At 35.7% G+C, this 19,147-nt stretch overlaps 1 protein-coding gene across 2 annotated transcripts; it reads right to left on the bottom strand.

The window, feature by feature from the left end:
* Positions 1-180: 180 nt before the first annotated feature.
* Positions 181-17,874, bottom strand: ABCD1 (peroxisomal ABC transporter 1). 2 transcript variants are annotated; one of them, XR_002527955.2, is made up of 26 exons: positions 17,492-17,866; positions 16,769-17,048; positions 13,580-13,804; positions 11,877-12,074; positions 11,275-11,729; positions 10,926-11,052; positions 10,763-10,841; positions 9,462-9,700; positions 9,024-9,328; positions 8,822-8,927; positions 8,572-8,730; positions 7,903-8,002; positions 7,420-7,528; positions 6,745-6,835; positions 6,364-6,488; positions 6,026-6,175; positions 5,867-5,939; positions 5,062-5,242; positions 4,828-4,986; positions 3,392-3,568; positions 3,062-3,298; positions 1,474-1,637; positions 1,319-1,371; positions 1,091-1,169; positions 623-818; positions 181-481 (listed from the first exon to the last, which is right to left on the bottom strand). XR_002527955.2 is itself a non-coding variant. In XM_021968034.2 (26 exons), exons 2-26 carry the CDS (start codon positions 17,551-17,553, stop codon positions 732-734), a joined length of 4,020 nt encoding a protein of 1,339 aa, XP_021823726.1. In that variant the 5' UTR covers positions 17,554-17,741; positions 17,856-17,874; the 3' UTR covers positions 181-731. The 2 variants fall into 2 exon arrangements, 1 of the variants encoding a protein (XP_021823726.1); XM_021968034.2 differs by having other exon boundaries at positions 181-818; positions 17,492-17,741; positions 17,856-17,874.
* Between the last annotated feature and the right edge of the window lie 1,273 nt (positions 17,875-19,147).

The following is a 19,147-nucleotide window of genomic DNA, read 5'->3' as shown; positions in this document are numbered from 1 at the left end:
CAATTTGGTGTAAAGGACAGTGCTAACCTGAACATAACCCTACCAATATGTATAGTAGGTAGCTAGGTGGCTTGTTGAGACAAAAAAACTAAGAAACAAAATAAAATAATAAAGCTGTGAAAATGCCAAACAAACAACATATGAAGCAAATGATAGTCGATGAAGCAATAAGCATCCAAAGAATTGAAGCTGCAGGAACTGCTATATTGGTTATGAAGGGGGCGAGGGGGCAGGATACAGTTTACAAAGAGATGCCCAATAACCTACACATATTTTTTTTTTTCTATATGGAGGCTCATCAATATGATTAAATTATGAATTCTTACAACCCAAAAGTTGGGAAAAATTGGGGAAAACTGTACATACAAGATTTCTTTAACCTACAGAGATTATTACCGTGTTGTATGCTCCAATCTTATTGTCCACAATTCGACAGTAATTCGCACAAAAAATGAAGAGATCTGCTTCTCCTTCAGGCTACCTGTCATGTAGGAGCAAAGTAACACAGCTCGCTCTAAGATAAATAAATTTCTCTGGATAGGAAAACCCCCTCCGGCTTGCCTCTATTGCGACTTATAAGATATACTACAAATGGTAAGTCACCAAAATAAAAGCATCTTACACTGTACAAACGGTTAGCTGCAGATGCCAACACTGTCAACCCATGGCTTTATTGAACGAAGCTCCAGTTACCCTCACAATAAATAAGCTGTAATTCCACCATGGCGAACTCATTGTTTTATTGAACGAAGCTCCCAGTTACCCTCGCCATCAATGAGCCGTAATTCCAGAGCATGGAATGGAATTAGAGCAGGACGCTGAGAACATGTGAAAGAAAAAAAAATTATGAAACTCAGACATAACTATGGTATAAAATTTTGAGGGAAATAACTATAATGAGAGAGCTAAATCGCAAGAATATCCAACAGAGAGGCATTACATCCATTGGTCTTCTCATTCCAACGATAAAACTAAATAAAAAGAATCACACAAGGACCTGATCTGAACCAGATAAAAGTCCTATAAAGTTATCTCATGTACACCAAAATGCAGAATGATATACACCTCCATATAGTTATATAGTACTTACTTGTGAGGAGGTAACAACTGTGATACCCATGTCTTTTGCGAGCCGATAAAGTTGTTCTTCAACATCAACGCTCGTAGCACTGCCATTTATTCAAATAATTAAACAAGGAAAAGGGACAAAGAATAAAAAAAGAGAAGAAGACATATATGTAGAACAAATATTAGATAACAGACATTTCTTTAGAGTGTAAAACAAAAAGACAAAAAAGAATGCGGAGCGGTCACATACTTGGTGCATTCATCAAGGATGGCAAATTTAGGCTTGTGAAAAAATAGGCGTGCCTTGTAAAACACAAAGTATCAAGTCAGACAGCAAGCAAATCCTTGAAAGAGAATAAGAAAGTTCATGCTCAAGCAAGATTTGAAACTATTATATTTGCTTACCATGCCTAATCTCTGCTGTTCTCCAAGAGAGAGAGTGTCCTCCCAATTCAGATTAGCATCCCAACCACCTTCTTCCCTTTCCAAAAGATAACTCAATCGGACATTCTCCAGAATAGTTCTCAACCGCATGTCTAGAATATTGGTGTGCTCAGAAGATTTTTCACCTGAATTGAAACAGTAACAATTTTCAAAACCCGATTGTGGAAAAGTGAATATTTTTTTTTCTAGGTTGTTAGAGCACAATTAAAAAGGATAAGGTGTCTATTATACATGCTAACAAGGTATGTAGACTCATTTCCCCAAACTTCGTAATAAGCAAGCTAATGGTTTCCCTTTCTAATTATATTTCATGAGATTAAATCAACATCTTTATAGTTGGATACTACTGTACAGATTAGCATTTGAATACTGTCTGGATGTCAAAAATGCTTTGTTGCTGCTACAATATTCTATAGGATTTGGATCACTAAACCTGCTGATTACAGTTGCACGTTTAGATGAAGGCAAGATAAGGCTTTTCTGGCTATGCTTGGTGCACTCTGCGTGGTGGCCTCTAGGAGGCAAAGATCAATTATTTCACAGCTGGGATCTGTCTAAGGCTCTAGATAGTTCATTGAATATTTTGGTGATTAACAACCAGCCGACAGAAAGAAGAAATAAGTTTTGGCATATGTACTTTACATGAAAGCTAGATTAAACAGAAATCGAGAATTCAGAAGAACTGGTGTTATGACAGGAAATAAAAGAGCTTCATAGGGGAATGAAGGAACCCAGTTAGTCCACTCATTAGTTAATTTTCAAGGTCTTCTAGATTTATACTCGTTTTCCAGCCTATAAATTTGTGCTCTAATTCTGTACTGAAGCCAATTCTATATTTGGACTTCCTACTTTCATTTGCCAATGTGTAGAACCCCAAAACCCTAATTATTCATTTTTTGAAGGGATCGACCATTTTCTTTCACTACATAGCTCCACTCTTGCTCTTGTCATTCTCTTCCTTCCACCTGTAGTCTTGCCTCTCTTGTCTCTATTAATTACAGATAGTTTCTTAATCATATCCTTTCTAAAATTGAATTCACTTAAATTTAACATTTCAAAACCTCATTTGATTCCTAGTTTTCTGAAATATGGGTTTTCTAATAACTACTAAGGATAGTTCATATGCTTATTACCACTTTTATCTTTCTAAAAATTTATTATACAATTATAATCTTTTTTAATCAAAAATATGAAATTGTATCAATAGAACTCAGGATATGAAGTTTTTATTATACATTGCAGAAAAGCATAGCTTTTACTAATTGGAAAATAGCTCATTCTTTTCAACCTTACACCTACTCCATTTTATTTATAACAGAGAAATTTGAGAACTAGTGATAATTTTAATTCATTAAATTATCCTTTCCCTTTAAAAGAAAAATAAAAAAACTTGCAAGCACTTCCGTATTCTGTTAATGAGTGCAAAATATATATAAACAATGAAATGAACGCTTCAATCCCGTACTCCTAAACGAATAAACCACATCTAAATAAGTGAGAACAGAAAATGATAAGCATACCAGAAGCTGATATTATGAAAGAAATTCACCTTCTCGATACAACTTCAATGCCCTTAACTCAGCCTCCTCAAAAGATAGAGGATATATAATTTGATCCCTGAGTGTTCCCAAACAAGTATAAGGCCGCTGAGGAACATAAAACACTCCACAACCAGATCCAACATCTTCCTTAACATGTTGTGATGGTTTAGTGATTCTTCCACTCGTGATGGGCCAAAGACCTCTAAGAACTCTAAAGACAGAACTTTTTCCACTCCCATTTGGACCTTCACGAATGGCATACGTCTCAGGTATAGATTTTCGTAGCAAGATAAAGATATAATGACTATGAGAACAAGAAAAAAGAATTACACACTAACCAGTAACAAGCAAGCTTTTCCCAGGTACTATATCACATGTTAACTCCCTAGCCAATATCTTCTGTGCCGGGGTGATGATATTAACTTCTGAGAAGGTAATGACATCTTCAGAATTAAAATCTCTCCACTTAGATGGTGACTGAGTATCAGCTTCGGAAGCCGCTGAATAACCAACAACTATGCTTGCATGAATGAATAAATGTCAGATAACTCAATATAAAAATTGGTAATTTAGGTTTATTCTAATTGAATTATCTGTACAATTATAAAAGAATATTCACTTAGAAATTTACACACACAAGTAAGAAGATAGGCCTGAAATGTTACAAAATGTAAAAACTTTAACACATGAAAAATTAAGAACGAAGAAAACTTAAAGAAAACTGAGTGGAAGTGAGGTTTTCTCAATGGGTCCTGTCTTTCGGAAAGATGGGATGTCCTGTTTAGAGATTAACTATATATCTACATATGTCTGTTTCATATATGCCTTTGTAAGATCTTTAAATTTTTTTTCATAAATATGATTTAGGTTATTTGTCAATGTTTCAGGCCACGGAAACCACCATTGCCCAAGGCATTAATTGTAAGGACCAAAACTTGTTTGATCAGTATATTTGTCCACTGACAGAAAATTGTGAGCAACTAATGCCCCACAAAGTTTTCCTTATCCAGTAACTGCTTAAAATAATATGGAAATGCAAGCCTGTCAATTTACAATACGCTTCGCACCATAGAAGCCATCATCATGTTAGGCATTAATTTGAAATAAGCGAAACTCTCTTGAATGAATTTCACCTTTGATGGAGAGCAGGAGATGCTTTCATGTAAGTAGTAACTCATAGTAATGTGAAAAATTCAAAATTATAGACACCGAGGCACAAGTAATAGGGGAGTAGCAGTAGCACCAAGCTAAGGCACACAAATTTTATCAATGCATCTGAAACTATTGGACAAACTACACTATTGAACAAATTCTATAGACATGATTGTCGTTGGGATCCATAATACCATAGAGAAATAACTGGCAAAAGTGTGTTCAGTTGCTCTAAATGGACACAGCCTCTCAGCAAGTGGCTAAGGAAGCCCAAATCTGACCCTTCCCAGACCCCACAATGTTGGGAGCCTAAAGAAGCATACCACCTTCTTGTATTTATAACAATCCATTAGAATCTAACTACATCTCACTCAAAATCATTATTAACTTCCCATCTACAAAGAGACACAAGGAACAGATCTTAACTGTTATCCTGAAATAGATGGTCAACATCTAATTAAATAACAAAGAATTTATGAAAAACTCTATAGACAAGGAAAAAAAATGCTATACAAGTCAGTAATTTAAATTCATAGAAGTGATAGTCATTGAGCGAGGAAGATACAACCAATCTGAAATGATGTAACTCTAACATGGTTGTTCAGGAACATAGAAAATGTACCAGATTGTGCAGCATCTAGAAGCTCTTCAAGCTCAAAAATTCTGTTGATGCCACCAGAGAGTTCAAGGAACTTTCTATGCAGTTCAAGAATGTCACCAAAAGCTAAAAAGCTTTGAGATACAACAGATGCTAAGAAACGCAATGCATGTGCCAGCTCACCTGAAAATGTTATAATATATGTGAGATATATATATTATTGTAAGTGCATCTTTACAATATCACAAGTAAATCCACCTTGAGTGGATATTAATGCTCGGTCTCCCTTGTGTTCAATGGCATATAACAAGCTCAACCCCCAAGTCACATTATGTGGGAGTTGTTTCGTGGTAAAATCATCCAGAATTCCAAACAACCATTTCTTCTTTAAAAGAGACAAGGAGTGATCGAGAAGTTCTTTGAATTTTGATTCAACCATCTGTTTAGTAATAGAAAGGAAAATCAGTTAATTTACATATATAACAATTCATAACAATGTTGAAATTTATTTGTGAACTTGTATAAGTTTCAAAATTTGTTAGAGATGAAACAACTCATCTATAATGTCATTTGAATTGTGTAATTCATTCCTTCATTTATTTTTCTTTTAACTTGGTGATAAAGGAAAAGTTAATAAAATAATGATGGGATACACGAGTGGGAGCCAGAATGACTTGCATCGTTTCACTTTATATATGATTTGGACAAAATACTGAATTAGATCTGCTCAAGGAGATGGTTGCCTCCCACAGTTCGATCTCATCACCTTTATATACTACATTAATTACTTAGCCCCCATAGTTTAGTCTCATACTCATTTGTTTGATTGGATGAGTACATAAATGAAACTTAACTACTAGGAATATTTGTATCAAATTCATGGGCTGCATCATATAAAAACTAATGGATAAACCCAACCAAGGAGAAACAGTGCTTTAACAGTCTCAAATATAAATTTATATTTACAGTAATTGTGCAAGCATGTATGCTTCAAGTCAATGACGATTCTTTAAGATAAGAGCATAGAGTTCAAACAAAGACATGAGGATTTCAGGAGGCTTACAGCTTTTTCTCTAGAACCTCCCCCAAAGAAAGCAACAGATTCAGCATGAGCACGCAGTCTCTCATGCATAAACCTAGTTTAAGAAAATTGTCATATTTGAGAGTGATGTTTACAATGGCTCAGCATCAGCAATATAGGAATCAACTAAAATGAAGTTACCTGAAGGTTCCTTCAAGTTGTTGCTCACGACTTGCCAAATCACCAAATTCAGGGGTAACAACCCTTAAAAAGCCAAGACCCAGCAACATGTAAGCATACAATATAGCAACACCTCTCCGCCCAGTCAAAAGCTTCATTCTCCAGGTGAACCTTGTAAATAGCAATGGCACCCAAGAGTAAGATCAAAAAAGAAAAATGAAACACCCAGCATCTGGCGCTCCGCCAACAAAAAAAAACCACCAACAATAGAAGCCAATCCAACTTTCAGAAACTCAAATAAGAGGATCTCAAGAAACAAATCCCAGTACAACTTTGAACTTAAAGATCTCAGAGCTCACCAAAGAATGTCCACAGATGGCTTTATCATTCCTGTAACCAGTCCTGACAAGTCGGTAGTTAACTTTTCTAGGTCCTGAGTTATTCTCTGATCAGCATCTATCTTCTTGCTTGACATGTTGAACACCTACAGTATATAGCATTGACCATGAATCTGGTACCATTCTCATTTTTTTATTTATTAAACAGCTTAAAAAACATACAAACGCTGCCAACAGATCAAAATAATATCAGCACATGAAAAGATGTATGGATATACACAACTTTAACCAACATTTTGAAAAATCCTCATTAAAAAAATAAAAAACACTTCCATAATTAGATGAATTTAGAAAAAAAAACCCCAAGAAAAGAAAATTGATAAAAAATTTCAGTATGGCTACCTTATAAAATGCATTATTTCTCAAGTAATTTTTCAGTAAATGTTGAGTTAAACGAATCCTCCAACCAAGAGCCAGCCTGGCTGTCAAGTGCCTACGCAACAAAAACAGAATTCACATTATGATAAGAGGATTCTCACTTAGTTCCTTCATGAACCAAGATTTAAACACACATATACATATACATATACATATGATAAGAGAACCATCAGGTTGTGGCACACATGAAGTCTCATGATTAGATACCGTTTAAGGATCATCTCTACAAAAAATCAGTCAAATTGGAAATTGGTTAGTCATGTTCATCAGAATATACAGCCTCAACTAGGTGAACAAGAGTTTCCAATTTCGCTGATATTTTGAAGGTATCCTTGAAGGGGGCCTTAAAGAATAGATGGATCGAATACTGGAAGGACATGCAGAAGACAATGTGTTCCTTCCCTCTCTAGAAGTTTTGGCAACAGAAAAAGATACTCGCAAACTTAAAAAAAAGAAAAGGAAAAAGATATTCAGCAGCTTCAACATGTACACTTCAGTAACGTTATACAAAAAGAAGAAAACATATTCCAGTAAGTTCAAAAACTATAATGGTGTTCAGATAGTCTGCAAAAAATAAAAAATTCATACAAATCTATAGTGGTTAAGAAAATTTTAGAATCTATTGAATACCGAAATTACCTTAAAGAAGGTGCAATGAAGGATGATGCAGCACTCTGCAGAACACTAACACCAATTAGACGAATAAAGGCTGCCTTATCCTGCTCCAAAACAAATTTCACAGTGGTTCCTGCATAAATTAATTAACCACATAAATTGACAGTGTAACAAGGAATTACAAGATAAAGTTCGGTTTTGGCCCTCAATATAGGCTTCTGTTTCCCCAGAAAGTTGGAGTTTTATCTTTTACTGACATTTGGTTAGGCTGGAAAGTCGATATGTGTTAGGTGTTGTGTTTTGTTCAGGTTTCGTTTCAGCATTAATGCATTTGTATTACTACTCTGCTTTTGTTTTCTTTGTAGTAAGTCATACTTTCTTTCAAACTGTACAGTTTTTCAGCAATTAAATTTGTCTTCTTTTCGAAAATAAACAAGTAAATAAATGAACCACAAAATCGCATGATCTCTGAAATACTCATATGCTTATTAAGGGAAGAGAAAATACCATTTAAGGAAGCAATACGATCTGAAATCCATGTTCTCGATACCACGAGAAAAGCAACTGCAAGCAGTTGTGCTCCTTGTTTATCAAGAACTGTGGGAATCTGAAATCAAGAAATATGCCTTCAGGATCTTAAAGGATGGTTAGAAGTTAGAACACAGCCTGCCATAAATAAGATGATGGACAAAGGAAAATGAAGTGACAACCACAATCAGGATGCCTCAATAAAAAGCAATACAACCAAACAATCATCAAATATACTACAAAACAAGAGGACAAAAGATTTAATGTTACAGGGAACAGACCATAATTTCATCAGCAGTGAATCAAGGTGCAAGGTAGTGCAACTTTTAGTCTTTTACCATGAATGTTATTTCATATTGTTATGTGACCTTAAAGATACATAATAAAAAAATCTCAGCAACAGGTATTCTTAGTAATTTCAGGTTATTTATTTTTGATGGGTTATTGGAGGTATTGATGAAACTATTGTCATACAGAAATCCTTATAAATTGATGATATATGGAAGTAAATGTGATCTAGAGGAATTTAAATATACCTAAAAATGCCAAAAATAGAAATCTACCATTTATCACTATGATGGCAGAGGGCAGAACATCACATAACATCCATCTATAACATGATTTGAAGTAACAGAACAAAATACTCACCAGTACTTTGAACATGGCTGCTACTCTCAATGGCAAAGCTCGAGGATCCCTTTGGAGCTGTGGAACAAATGGATGTGTAACATTATGACCCTCGGAAGGAGACACTGCTATCACCTCACCAATGTAAGATTGTGCCTTCGAATTTGAGATTGTAGAATCCTTCAAATGAATTAACAAACAGATTTGTTAAACCAAAACAGTCATATATCCAGAATCAACATAAAAAATAAAATAACAAATTCACTCAGACCTTTCTAGTCGTGGCAAATGCACGTTGAACTGCCATTGCATCACTCTGTCGGGTTGTCTCAGACAACATCATATTTCCCCCACCTTCATTAAGGAGAGAATCCTCCCTGGAATTATAAGGGAAAATTCTAAGAAACAAATATCTACTATTTCAAAACTAATAGAAAAAAAATGGTGTAGGATAACAAAACTTGCAACCCAACCTTTTGAACTGAACACTCCAACCACCTTCACCATCCAAGGACAACACCACATCATGAAATGCAACTAGAGCCGGACGATGTGAGATAGTAATGCATGACGTTCCCATCGCTCGAACTTTAGCACAAAAACGTTCCTCCATATCAGTTGTGACAGCACTTGTGCACTCATCAAGAATTGCAAATTTAGGCTTATGATAGAAAAGTCTAGCCATCCCCAATCTTTGTTGCTCCCCAAGAGATAATTCATCACCCCAATTTATCTCTTTCTCCGGTGGATACCGGTCTAACAAATACTCGAGGTCAACCTTCAAAACAGAACACAAAAATTCCCGCCAATAATTAAGTCAACATATAAACTTCCAACAGAATCATCACAATATTTAGGATCTATATACAACAAAAATGACAAGAAGGAAAAGGATAAAATGGAGAAATCACATTTCTCAATAACTCCACCATTCCACTGTGTGTAAGTGGTTCAACCTCTTGATCTACGGTAAGAGGATAAATCAACTGGTCCCGAAGTGTTCCAACAGCTGTGTATGGTCTTTGTGGTACATAGAAAATTTCTTTATTGAGATCAGTACCAACACCAGGTTTCACAATATGGCCAGATACCAAGGGCCAGAGGCCTCCTAGAACTCGGAAAAGTGAGCTCTTCCCGCTACCATTTGGACCTTCAGTAAGATTTCAGTATATTATAAGTTCAATGTACTTATCAACATACACACACATAGTCATAGTAAAAGTTCAATATATCAAAAAAAATGTATATACTTTGACTTACACACAACACATGTTATAAGTACAAGCACTAATGAGAGACATGATATTGTTCGTGAAGGCTTTGAAGCCCCAACACCGTGGTTCGTAGCCACGTGCTCTAACCCTCATAGCTACAGGCCCCACCCCATCTCCACTGGATCTGTTCCTGGGACTACCCTACGCACACACATACTCACTCACTCACTCACTCACTCACCCATTTTATAGTTCAATATGTCAAAATGAGCAGATACTTTGATTCCAAAGGCATGTAAACTATGAAAAAAGAAGAAGAAAATGTAAACAAAAGTCATGCATATAGCACCCTAAACTTATTTTTGTAATTTAAAAAACAAAGTGAATTGTACCATTAATTACATACTCAGTGGAAGACTACAATTAGTCCAGAAACCACACTTCAAAACCACATACTAAACAAGCCACCACCAGAACTATCAGTAAGAGATAAATGAAGCAAAATGTTTGGTTTTTAAAATGGCAGGCTACGCAGTGTTGTACAGTAATTTTTGGTTTTTAGCAAATCACACTTAAATAAATAAACAAGGGAGTAAAGGGGCACAACAAAATGGTGTCGTTTTGGTCTAAAACTTTTCAAAACAAAAAAATTAAAAATAGAACCTCAGCAACTAACAGTGCACCTCGCCTCTGTCATGTAAGCCAAATGTGACATCTGCTATACAAGTGGTGCCTTGAGACAATTTGCTGACTCATTGTCACGACATGTGCTTAAAGAATGCTTTGCAAAATGCTGGTAATTTTTATTTATTTATAGATCTACCAAAATATTATCATGTAAAACCAAATTTTGTTTTGCACTTAATAATGCAACTGAGGCAGAAACTGGCAAGAAACAAAATAGATAAGAATGTAAAGGCAGCAATGACACAGAGGAAACAAGTGCAAATAGAACGAAATAGCACCATAGAAAAATACTCTTTACACACAGTGGTTACCTGTAATCAAAAGATTAGATCCTGATTCGACCCTAAGTGACAAATTATCCACCAAAACATTACCCGTGGGGGTAACAACCTGAAAAACACCTTCACTATAAAACCATATAATGGACAAAAATGGTACAACCAACAGGTAGAAATTTTAGTAAATTATACACACCTTGACACCAGCAAATTCAATGTAATCAGCTTCACTAAAGCAATTTCTGCTCCCAGAAGATTTACCATTGACCACACTTAGCTCTCTTGATATGGCCAATAATTCATGAATGCGATCAGCATAACCACTGTGAAGAAAAAAAAGATGGGTCAAATTAGAAAGAGGCGGGCGCAGGGCATGCTTTATGACCATACATACACACAGAAGACACCTTTGAGTGAAACCTTATACTTGTAACTTGTAAGAAAATAAACTGCAAGTTATTCTATTCATACAAAAAGTTCCATTTCGAAATTGCAAGAGTTGCCAGAGACAATTTCCTATTTCCAATTCACCCAAAATCAGTTACCTGAGACGATTAAGCCGCCTTGAACTTATAGAAAGAGTTCCCAAAGACTGAAATAGTGAAATTATGACACTAGTATGATATCTTAAATTGCTTAACATCTCCGCGCGGCCTAAAGTTGAAGTGTCAGGCCTCAGATGGCCTGAGAAGAAGGGCTCAATAATCAGTATAACAGCCACTGTAGCACCAAGATACTTCAATAAAAAATCTTGAATCATCCCAAACCACCAATGGTCATGAAGGACAACACGCATATGCCCAATCAGAGTTTTAAACTTCTTCTTAATATGAAATTCTTCCCTACTTTCTCCACCATAAAATGCCACACTTTCTGCATGTGTCCTTAATCGTGAATGAAGTTGTCGGTACTCCCCTTCCAATTGTTGTTCTTTGGACATTAGTTTCCCAAAAGCAGGAGAAAAATTTCTTATCGTGGCCCCTGCTCCTATTACATATGCCTGAAAGATAAGATAAGAGGTTCAGCTGGCAAACTACAAATGACAATATTTACCATCTTAACTGCGAGTTATGAGAAGGTGATCAGATTGACAAGACATCTAATCTATTTACTCTAAGATTCGCAAATTAGTGCAATAAATAATTACCAATATCCAGAAAACATATTTAGGACTGGCGTAAGAACACAGCCGCCAAGTATAAAGCAAACCATCAGTGACAGCTGTCAAATCATCCTGTACGATTTCACTCAACTCTGAACAGAACTTTGGTACATCACTTGCAATTCTTTGTTCAGGATTAGTTATCCGACCATCGACATGAGACATTTTGTAGTATGCGATATTCTGAGAATCAAACAAGAATTAAAACACCAAAAAGAAAATAATCACAATGCAAAGATAAGGCCCAACAATATGATGCATACAAATAAAGACCAAAATTTTCTTGGTCAGCTTACGGTGAGAGACAAAGATATTAAAGCAAATTTGCACGTTCTTTATGAAACACAATCCATTTTCTTCCAAATCAATATTCAAGAGTAATAGCAATCGAACTCACATGAAAAGTAAATATAAGATCATTAAAAGAAAATGGCATCTGGACACTGAACTCTCCACCAAATCAACGTACAAATTATTTGTAGACTAGAAATTATATTCTTTAGAGACTATACTAAAAATTGACACTCGCAAAATTATTAGGAAGAAAAAAGTTTCCAAGGAGTCAAAAGAAGCAAAACAACATAATATGAATGGTAGCCAGTCTCCCAACTCAAAGTCTAGTTCAAAATTACACTGAAGGATGTCATCAGGATTTCCACAAACTAGGCAGATCACCACTTATATGTTGCAATAATTACAAAACCAAATTGACAATTAGGATTGCCACTTTTAAAATTCCTGGAGGACAGATCAGGAGGTGCCAGCTTTGGAGAATGCTAAAATATTGAGGAACTTGAAGGGGAGATAGAGGTCTGGTAAGCAGTTAGTCTGGTAACATCTTTGGTCGCTGTGCCTTTATTCAATTCATTTATTCCAATAAACCCCCTTCATTATTTATCTTGAGCTAATTTTTTATGAAGACATGCAATCTATTGACTTTTCCTCTCATTCCAAGTATGTGCATCAATCAGATTAAGACTAGCAAATAGAGATTCTCAAAGGTCATGAATTTAAATGGAAAGGATTTTGTGATAAACACAGGGATTTACCCATTACAATCAAGGCATGTACTAAAACTACTTGACATTTTCATGGGAATTTGAATATCATGTCAAGAAGTCAAAATTAAGTAGAGTAAGGTGACTGAAAGAACTTTTTACATATCAACAAATAATCAATACTTAGATAAACAAAACAACCGCTGGACTTTTCCTCCTCAAGATGAAAAGATAGGTAGAAAAGAAGATAGGTAGCACCCTTGCAAACATTCTTACACTAAGATAATAAAAGCAAACAGAAAAATTCCTTACTGTTGATTCAACTTTAAATAACACGGGCATAGGCTTGAGTAAATGAAAAATACTGCAGTAAACAAACTTCAAGGAAATAAAATCACAACAGAAATCAAGTCAATTAGGTATCTCATTCTTTACGGTTCTTCCTTTTCTTGATGCATTGGCACCAGTATAATATAATAAAACCAATGTTGCTCACAAATATTAACAAATCAAACATGAAAACTGACACGGTTTCCATATTCGTTGAGTATAAAGATGCGAAGCCATTTGAAGGAAAATATAAAGAAAGCAACTCAAGGTGAGAGGAAGACTAGAACACAATGCATTATTAAGTAATAAGCAAATAATAATTAAAAAAAGGTAACATCAGTAGATAGTAAACATAACTACCTCAAAATAATGGGAATGAATAAGTTTTGTCAATATTTTTCTGAACCGCAGACTTAAGGTCCCTGTGATATACTTTGAAGTAGAATGCATGGTTGATACAAGAAAACATAATAAAATATTTTCAGAGATCAGTCGAAAAAATAATGGCACGCGTCGAAGGAAAGCTGCACGGAATAAAAATCCTTGGACTTTTGCTAGCCTGTTGCTCAAAGCAGTTCGCAACACCTGCAAGCAAAATAAGTGTTGAGATAAGCATATATGCTCCAAATTGAGAAGATTGACCCAATCCATGCTCCAAACTATAGGTGTTCCATAGCAGCAGAAAATCAAAATTTAGCTTGCTTTGCATTAAAGTTCTCTTTTATTCATATCTAGTCCAAGATTAACAAATGCATGAAACCTTTCTTTGCAACTTCTAATGATCATCCTCCTCCAATCCAACCTAGCATATACACATTTGCTTCATGTAAAAGTACAAGTGCATGTTATTAGGTTGTGAGAGGGCAATGGGTATGCAACGGGTGTGTGCGTGTATACGCATGCATGCTTGTAAGGGAGTGCACCTAGGTAAAACCATCAGTCAAAACATACATGTAGCAATATCATGTTAATGAAGTAGAGGCCATGCTTGAGCACTTTCAAGACTAATACAAGGCCAGCCGTTGGCCATGGATCATACATTAGAATATAATATACTTATAAGAATCAATCATATTTAGAGTTCCCATATGCTATATGCAGAGACATAATTGTCATTTGATTTGTACAGTGACCTTCTCATAATCTTTTTCTTCCTTTTATAAGAATTACAAAAGAAATACACAGTACATCCCTGGTGTAGCTAGGACATAGGCAATTCAACAAAGACTGCAAAACAGAGCTGAGAAACATACCTATCGTATAATATAGCCTGAAAAGAACTATCCCTAAATTCTGAAGATACTGACGCCCAAAGGGAAGCCTAAAAAATAAACTCTGTCCAAGAGAAGATTCTAAGACCTCATAATTTTTTGATTTGGTAGTGTTTGGTTGGGGTTACAATTACTTCAAAAAGACATCAAAATTTGTAGTTTTCATTTTAATTAGAGTTACTTTTGGAAGAGAAAATTTAAACAAGGCTGATTAATGAAATTTTAAGCAACTACGCTTACTTTTAACGGTGATGCCACATTGAAATTCTTGAAGGTGGGACTTCTAGAAGAATTTGTATGATTCTAAAGAGTCCCTAGATTTCTTATATTCTTTTAATTCCAACCACACCCTTAAAATGTTTAGAAGGGACACAAGGAATCCACTCTGCCACAGTGAAAACAGCTCTTCCTCCCTATTCTCGTCGATTGTTATATTACTGTCACACTAAACCACCCAGAAAGATGCAAAAACAGTTCAACACCACAGGGTAAAACTGTTCATCTCAACTCACATGCCAACAAAAGTTCCTTGAGCAGAAAATAGCAGCTTCTGAGAGTCACCCAATCCAAACCAACAACCACGATTACTATTACAAATTTGAACAGTAGAGCTATTTCTTTTGAAGCATGCCAAAGGTATTGAATTTTCAATGGAACACAGACCAAGCTAGTAACTGAACTTTGCTGGGGAGCCCCAACTCAAAATGGACTTACAAGGGCCAAAGGTAGGGAACTTTGGGTTACCCAACAAGGATATCAAAAAAGGACTCACAAGAAAACACCCCAGATCCCTGAACACCCAAATTCTCATGTCAGCACAGGTGAGATGCAAAGAAAGGTTACTAATGCAAAAAATACGTCAGAAAATTCATCAACCTCCTTATCATTAAGATTTCACCTACAGATCAGATTCCAAGAACAAAACCCGGTAGTGAGAGAAACAAAGGAAGAAATGGTGGCATTACAGTTCACTGAAGATCCATACAGGATTGGAAACAGTGTTTGGAAAGATGATTCGCATAATCAAGTGTTCCCTAAAAAGTATTCACCCTCCCCATCCAAAGCTAATGCTCGTACCTTAGGAGGCAGTTTGGCCTCTCAAGTTGCACGAAAGGGGCCATAAAGAGAGAAAATATTGTCCATTAATTTTTTGAATAAGATTTACAAAAAGACTCCCAAAGACTCCAACTTCCATAGTCTTCTATTTGGCCTAGATAGAACCAAGAACATGTTCTCCAAGAGGGCCAATAAGTCTGTTAGCTTCCCACCCCCTGATCATTCAAGTTTCTACAAAAGCTAAAGTTCCAACTGAAAGGAGAAGAAAAAGACTCTGGACACAAACTTGCGAGGAATATTATGTGAATTGAGATAATCTATATAATTGAGGAAAAATGGTACAAAAGTTACTAACTCCCATTCAACACTCTTCCCAAAACCTCACCCTCTTTCTGTTTCTCACCCCAACCTGACCAAGTTCCAAACACCTAAACCCTCTTTTTCATTCACCTGTGACACCGAAGTCCATATAAACAAATCATCTTCTCATTCACCTAAACCCCTTAACTTATGCATATCCTTTCCTTTTTCCCTGAGCCTACTCAAACCATCCACCACAAGATCAAGTAAGAAAGGAGAAAGCGGAACTTCTTGCCTTAACCTTCTTGATGCTCCAAATTTACCCATTGGTCTCCCATTAACTACAATCGAAAAATTAGCTGAGTTCAAACATCCCCTTATCCACTTCCTCAAACAGCCCCACACTCCTTTCATTCCAAATCCAATTCCAAGAAAGCCCAATCCGCATAGTCATAGGCCTTCTCAAAATCAAATGCTCAAGTGCAAACTTATGATAGCACCAATTTGATAACTAATAATGTTTCTTGTCAAGGTTTAAGTGCAGAAAGTAAGTTAAAGGTACATTGAAGCCGCAATACAAACAAAAACAGTCAACTGGGTAACACTTTCTAATTTTAACACCCACATTAATAGAAATAAGTAAAGTAAAACATTGAAATGGTTGACTTATGAAGTTTGAGTTGAAATAGTAAGTAAAATTTACTAACAACTAAACTTCTTATGAAAAGAAAATCAAAGAGTGCTTTACTTCTGTCCACATAGCATTTCCCGCAAGGGATATTTCAATCTTGTTGATGTCCTTTTGCATACTCATAATTTAGCGTAATAGAGATTAATTCACAGCCGAAAAAAAAAAGTAATTCCAAAGTAAACAAAGAAGATCAAGCTTTGTATCTAAGATATGTACAGACCAGAAGCTTACCACTATAGAGACTAAAGCTAAAAGATCCCTCACACCCATTTGGCCCATCTCAGATAAGAGAATTGCAGCAAGAACTTGAAGCGACTTCAATCCCCCTTTCTTTCGTGGAGGTTTCTTTAACTTATGATCATTCATCACGACCTTCTCCATTGTTTCTTCATTATCATTCAGCCCATTATAATGACCAAGAGAATCATGCTTTTTATGGTTTAACCGTGATTGAACGTATGCAGCAGTCCCACCAGCAACCACGATACCAGTGGCAAGTAGTAAAGTTTTCCTGTGCAGTAATATATTATTAGCATAATGCCTCTTATAAAAAAGACAATAATACTAGAATAGTTTCATAGCCAACTTAGCGCAGACACGGCAGGCATTGAGTATAAGTAAGTTGAAGATAAAAGTATATATAGTAAGAAATAAAATACTTTCACCCTCAAACCGCACCATATGCCAGTACCCACCATGATAGTTATATGAGAACATAAGCAGAAAAATCAAAACGCAAGGAAGAGAATTTGAGGAAGAAAATTCAAAAATTAGTAATCTGGAAAAGAATACAAGCAAGAATTTGAAGGCTACACATAAAATTACGACATAAATCGTGTAGTAGATCGGATCTAGCAACACCAAGATACCAACCAATCAAAGAATCAAACCCCATCAACAGAAATAGAGAAAAATGAACACTGCCCAAATTGTCAACAGAGATTGATTGATTACCTCCTCGACGCCATGAAACTCCGGCCATGCTCAGTTAATTGCAGCAGCTGAAGCGAAGGCATGGCTCACCACTCAACAATCAAGCACCCAACTACAGCTACTGGGTGGCTCTGCTTTTTCTTCTACCTCCTCGGCTCTTCAGCTTCCCAAATGGACCGACATAACCAGCACTCTTTCTCTCTTCTCCTTTTCTCTGTTCGGGCTTTTTCCTCTTTTGTTGTTTTGGTTTATGGGTTGAAATTAAAATTCTCTAGCCAGGGGGTTTAAAAACGAAAAATAATAATAATGAGCGAGGGGCTTAAGATGAAAATAAAAAAAGCCGATCGGGCTAGCTGAATTTGTCAGAAATTCTAATCTAACTAACCGTGTGACGTTTGATGATCATGTACAAATCATGGAGGGCAGCAGCATAGGGAGATGTGTAGTTGCTTTGCGTGGGCAATTTGTCAATCCAACCAACCGGCTTCTTATCCACATTTGTAATTGATGGAATTTCTAACTGCATCATTTAAAATTTCGTTAGTTGCAAATTTTAGTGTGTGGATGGATGTCATGTATGTAGAATTTAGGAAATTATGGAAATTATGATTTCACATATTTGGATAGTCATAAGAGATTTGTTTATGAATTTCATCAGAAGTAAAAACACATAGTTTTAAGAAATTTTGTTTTGTGACTTGTACATGCTTCTTTATTAATGGTAGTTGAGAAAATGTATCATGTATCATGTACATGCTTCTTTATTAATGGATGTCGTGTGTTGTTTGATGATCATGTACATGCTTTTTTATTAATGGTAGTTGAGAAAATGTATCATCATCTATATATAGTAAAAGGCAGAAAATGGTGAAACATTCAAATATCCCGAAAATATTGGTACAATAAAATTTTTAAACACACAAATTTAATTAAAACTAGGTAAAACGATAAAACACAACTGGCTTTAAAAAAAAAACAAAAACAAAAAAAGTGTCGTGTTGTGCTTAACACATGTGAAGAACGGTTTACAACCCACGAAGAACGATTGCCCAGAAAAGAAGAGCTGAAGAACGTGGAGAAAACTTCCACAAGTTCAGAACCCACGAAGTTGGTAGTTTCCACTATTTTTTTCAAAAAGCATCACCACCATGTTACTTATACTTTCTTCGTCCACTTTACTGGCACCCTTTTCTGCTTCAGAAATCCAAATTGCGAGTAAACACCTAGTGTAAGGACTAGTCAGAGCCAAAAACCTTCCTTTCTCATCCTGCACTGCACCTGCTACCATGTAACTAAAGGTAAAGCATCTTCTTCTTTTTTTTGTATTTATGCATGTGTATTTATGTTTTTTTTATATATTTAATCTCAAGCTTCCATGAAATTTTGATTGTTTGAGGAGAGTTTAAACACTATTCGCTGCAATTGGGTATGAAATCCAAGTACTAGAAGCCGTTGTTCACCCAAATTTTCCAACCATTCTTCACTTCAAAGGTATAAGTGACAATTGCCTCTATATTGGCTCATCCTCTTTCTATTTTTTTGGTACTGATGTTTTAGTTGTTATAATGTTTGTTTGGTGCTCTAGTAGGATTTTGGGATGATAATCGATATAAGATATGTAATATTTGAGAATACAAATTGAAGTACTTGCAATTTGGGAATACTAGACATGCATCT

This window comes from Prunus avium, chromosome 2 (assembly GCF_965620075.1).
Source record: "Prunus avium chromosome 2, drPruAviu1.hap1.1, whole genome shotgun sequence".
NCBI classification, from domain to species: domain Eukaryota; kingdom Viridiplantae; phylum Streptophyta; class Magnoliopsida; order Rosales; family Rosaceae; genus Prunus; species Prunus avium.
The sequence above is the reverse complement of the archived record's forward strand: the minus strand, read 5'-3'. Positions and strand labels throughout refer to the sequence as shown.